The 4,205-nt window shown below is 35.9% G+C and overlaps 1 protein-coding gene across 1 annotated transcript; it reads right to left on the minus strand.

Annotated features, from left to right (window-relative positions):
- Positions 1-846: 846 nt before the first annotated feature.
- Positions 847-3,825, minus strand: LOC149808443 (lysosomal proton-coupled steroid conjugate and bile acid symporter SLC46A3-like). The gene is made up of 3 exons (XM_089968649.1): positions 2,704-3,825; positions 1,911-1,994; positions 847-1,007 (listed from the first exon to the last, which is right to left on the minus strand). The coding sequence occupies exons 1-3, from the start codon at positions 3,812-3,814 to the stop codon at positions 847-849; spliced, it is 1,356 nt and encodes a 451-aa protein (XP_089824775.1). The 5' UTR covers positions 3,815-3,825.
- Positions 3,826-4,205: the final 380 nt, after the last annotated feature.

The following is a 4,205-nucleotide window of genomic DNA, read 5'->3' on the forward strand; positions in this document are numbered from 1 at the left end:
GTTTGACATTTCTGTAAGTTCAAGAACCAAAGTACTTTTGAGTCATTTTTTTCTCTCGCACAAATGGTCAAGTTGGTCCAAATAATACGTTATATGTTCACTGTGTGCTGTGTACTCCAATTTTCCTTCTAACAGTCAGCCTTTTTGCATCAACCCGAGAAAGACAACCCAATACGGAAGTATAAAAATACTAGTATCAAATTAGTACCAAGGGAGGATGTTTTCCACAGCATCTTATCTGCACTGAACAAACTGAGTCTCCCTCTCCCTCTCCGGTGCCGGATTAAACCCTATGGAGGCCCTTAGGCAGTCGAAATCTTGCCCCCCCCCCGCAAGTTATCTCCTAATACGTTTTTAATTTTACCAACCAACAATTTTAATAAACCAATTTGTATTACACAAAACAAATATTAACAATTATTAATGTTATTAAACAAACTGACATTTATGTTATTAAACAAAAATTATTTAATATTATTTTGATCCGTTGTCGCGGGGCCCCTAAAAGTCGTGGGACCCATAGATAGGTGCTTACTCTGAATTTATGGCAATCCGGCTCTCTCTCTCTCTCTCTCTCTCTTCTGAAGAAATAAATTAATTTTCTTAAGAAATAAAAACCTATTTATTTTCACAAACTAACATTTAAGCACAATAGTACTCAAATCCAAACATGCCCAATATTTTAATATATTTTCAATAGAAGACGCGTGAATAAAATAACGATAATGTTTATTACAAAACCTAATGCCTCAAAATACTCGCGTATCTTCTATTATTGAATTCCAGTATATTTCCCTTTATAGTAAGACTATGTTGGAAAGTACTTAACATTAAGGTATATTGAACTTACAGAACCAGCAGTATACAAATGCTATTGGATGCAGCATACACCAAGAAAACGGCGCCAGAGAAGAGGTTCAGGGTGGATGAGTAGATTGCATTGGCAAGAACGGCGGTCAACATATTACAGATAATGTTGACAGAGGATATTGTAGAGAACACCGCTCCTGAGAATGAAAATGTATCAATATAATTGATAACGTTAATAAAACTATTTCAATAAACTGTATGAGTTTGTTATTGACTTTGTTATTGCATAAATGTAACTCGTGAATCATATTACATCACAAGCATTGCTTTTTATGACGACAACATGTGATTAACTTGAGAACAAGTATTGTTCCAAAACATTTCAATAAATAAATGTAAGATTATATAACACTGCCTCTTTGCGAGTCCATACCTCGATATGTTCGTGTGTGCATTTTTGTGTGTAACGTCGCGAAACCCTTTGGACAGTTGAAAATACAAAATTCTGATTTAAGTAATGTTTTGGATCATTTGTAGGGGTGAGGTAGCATTTTCTGAGAGACACGCGGAAGCTTGCTGCATTCGCGGTCGATTTCTAATTAGTCTAAGTATCAATAAACTTCCTTCTCATCGTTCATCGGTCTTTGATGATTCCTCATCACACCCAGATCTTACAGTAACTTAAACCATATTTATTTAAACATGTGTTTTCCCTTAAAATGATATTCAACATCAATAATCTACATTTGTTTCACTTTTCCGTTCTTTCTTTGTCTTTTTTTCCGCACACATTTTTATCGCCTCCAGGCACTTGAGTTCACTTAAAAAATATTGTGAAATCTAACCATAGTTATCAATAGGACCCATTTCTTCTATATCAAATCAAGAGAATAATAATCTTTCCACAACAGTGTCAAATTTTGAATTAGAATTACTCCTGTTAAGGAATCCACCAAAGCAAATTCAAAGATATACACGCAAGCAATAAAATATTACTAAACTAGTATAATAATAAACGCATGAAGCCTGCATACAAAATTGAAAGTTTCATTGATTCTAATTCGTAAAGAAACCGCTTATATCTCGTAAGGACTTTGTACCTTGTTTGTCTGGCGGAGTAATGCAGGACATGATGCTTCTAATTACAGGGACTGTCAAGTTCCCTCCAATATTCAACACATTCACTGAAAGCATATGGATAATAAGGCCGTCAGTCATCGAGTCAGTACCAGTTTAACATGTGATTCTCATGTCTATAAATAAATACACGGCTTTATTCTTTTCGACGCTTCTTATCGGCACAAACGTTCGTAATGACGACATAACTTATAGTCAGAAGTTCAGTTTATAAGGATAGAGAATAATATAAGTCTTTCTCGACTCCTCCTTTAAAAATTGCAACAACCTTAACAACATAAAATATAAACCTAACAAAGAACATTGCATAAAACTGTTAACTATCCGTCCGATCGTTTCGATAAAACATTACTATTTTAATTGCCATCCTTACTCCCAGACGATTGTGGTAAGAACTTAATTTGTAAACTCATTTGGTCATTTTTGCGCACTAGATGTTGGCGAACGGTTTTCAAGGCCTTGCTCTTCCTAAGAATTTTAGGTTTCTGGAATCATAGTACAAGCTTTCTCACTGAAATTGGTACATTTTATTTCGTAATTTAGAACCAAGATAAACATAACATGGTATAAATGCTTCATTTCTAGTATGGAAACAACATTTGCCATAAAGACATAATATTTTTAAAAGCCATGTCTTGGTTGTAGTCAGAAAACCACTACCAATATTAAGTATTTAATCTCCTATCATTGTATTCTCACCCTGTTGTAATAATTGTAGAGTTGACAGAAATAATCAGTCTATATAAACGTGATTACCTAGGTAAAGCATGAGACTAGTTGATGCCAGGCCCTCCATAGTGTAGGCAGAGACGCTACAAACGGCTCCTAAAATGGCGATGGAAGTATCGGCAAGACATCTCTGGAGTAATTTGATAGAGAAGATGCCAATGACCTGCTGTCCTAACATTCGCAATGCTGTAAACCAACCAATTTGAACAGGAGTCCAGCAAAATGGCGACCCTAACTGGTAAAGTGGTTCAATAGAAAAACTTCCACTGCTGCTTATCATAATTATGAAAAATATTATGATAGATATAATGTAAATCCATCTTTTCCCAGTATTTTTAGGATCAAAGTACAACCCTATGGCATCTTTGACAGTCTGTAATTTAGACTTGCGTTTCGCAAGTCTGTCACTGAAAGTCTCCGGTAGTACAAATATTAATATGATTGCCAGGAGATAAGCTCCAGCTGCCATCACTGATGGCCAGAAGAACCCCGTCCATTCGATTACATATCCAGAACCAAATCCTGAGAGTGTCGACCCTAAACCAAATGCCATTTCTATCAGCACGATACCAAACGTCCTCTCTTTACCTTTGCTTGTAATGTCTGCTGAATAGATATATGCTGCTTGCATTAAAGTTGGAGAAGACCCCGTCATGCCATCTATTGCATAGGGAATTATGTAATATACTAAATCCCAATCAAAGTACATTATAACTGCAACCATGGTTGTTCGAAACAAGCTTCCGAAACACGAGAGGTAGAATAAGAACTTCCTACCAAATTTGTCTGTATATGAACCCAAAACCAAATTAGAGAATATTGCGATGATGTTTCCAGCAAGAGGAATCAGGATCTGCCATTTTGCTGATTTTTCCTGAATTTCAGATTTTACTTGATACTGGTGACTGCTTTTATTCACTTCGCAGGTAGATAAATTATCGGAGAAGGTAGCGTTATGGTAGTCACTCCTCTTTATTTTGTCATGGATGAACTGCGAGAAAACGGTGAATGCCAAGACAGAACCGGACATGCAAAGGAATGCAATTGGACCCAATATCCAATGTTTAAAGGTTTTTGGGGGGACCGCCGGTTCATAATCTTGTACACTTCCTTCTCGTGAAAAATGTGTCGGTGTCATTCTGTGTGTTAAGATTAACCTGTTAACGAGAAAATAAAACTTGTACAACCGGCTGCTACCGCGGCTCCCTAATAAATAGATAGACAGACAGACCGACCGAGATACAGATATATATAGATATGCGCACACACATATAGTAAATATACAGTTATCCGTTACTAACTGTAGCATTTCTTCATACAATATTTCAATTTCCCAAAAGAAATAATTCATTCATCATTCTTAATGAATCACATGACCACGTGTAGATATGTACGGTAATTGTAAAGACTGGTTTGAGATTGAATTTCATGACTGCAATTGATTATCAAATATCATGTACTTTATAAAAATGTGATCAGCAACACCACAAGGTCACGTACTTTCTTTGCGAATAAAGAGCTGGAGAAAT

This window comes from Sinohyriopsis cumingii, chromosome 1 (assembly GCF_028554795.1).
Source record: "Sinohyriopsis cumingii isolate HCF-2022 chromosome 1, ASM2855479v2, whole genome shotgun sequence".
Taxonomy (NCBI): domain Eukaryota; kingdom Metazoa; phylum Mollusca; class Bivalvia; order Unionida; family Unionidae; genus Sinohyriopsis; species Sinohyriopsis cumingii.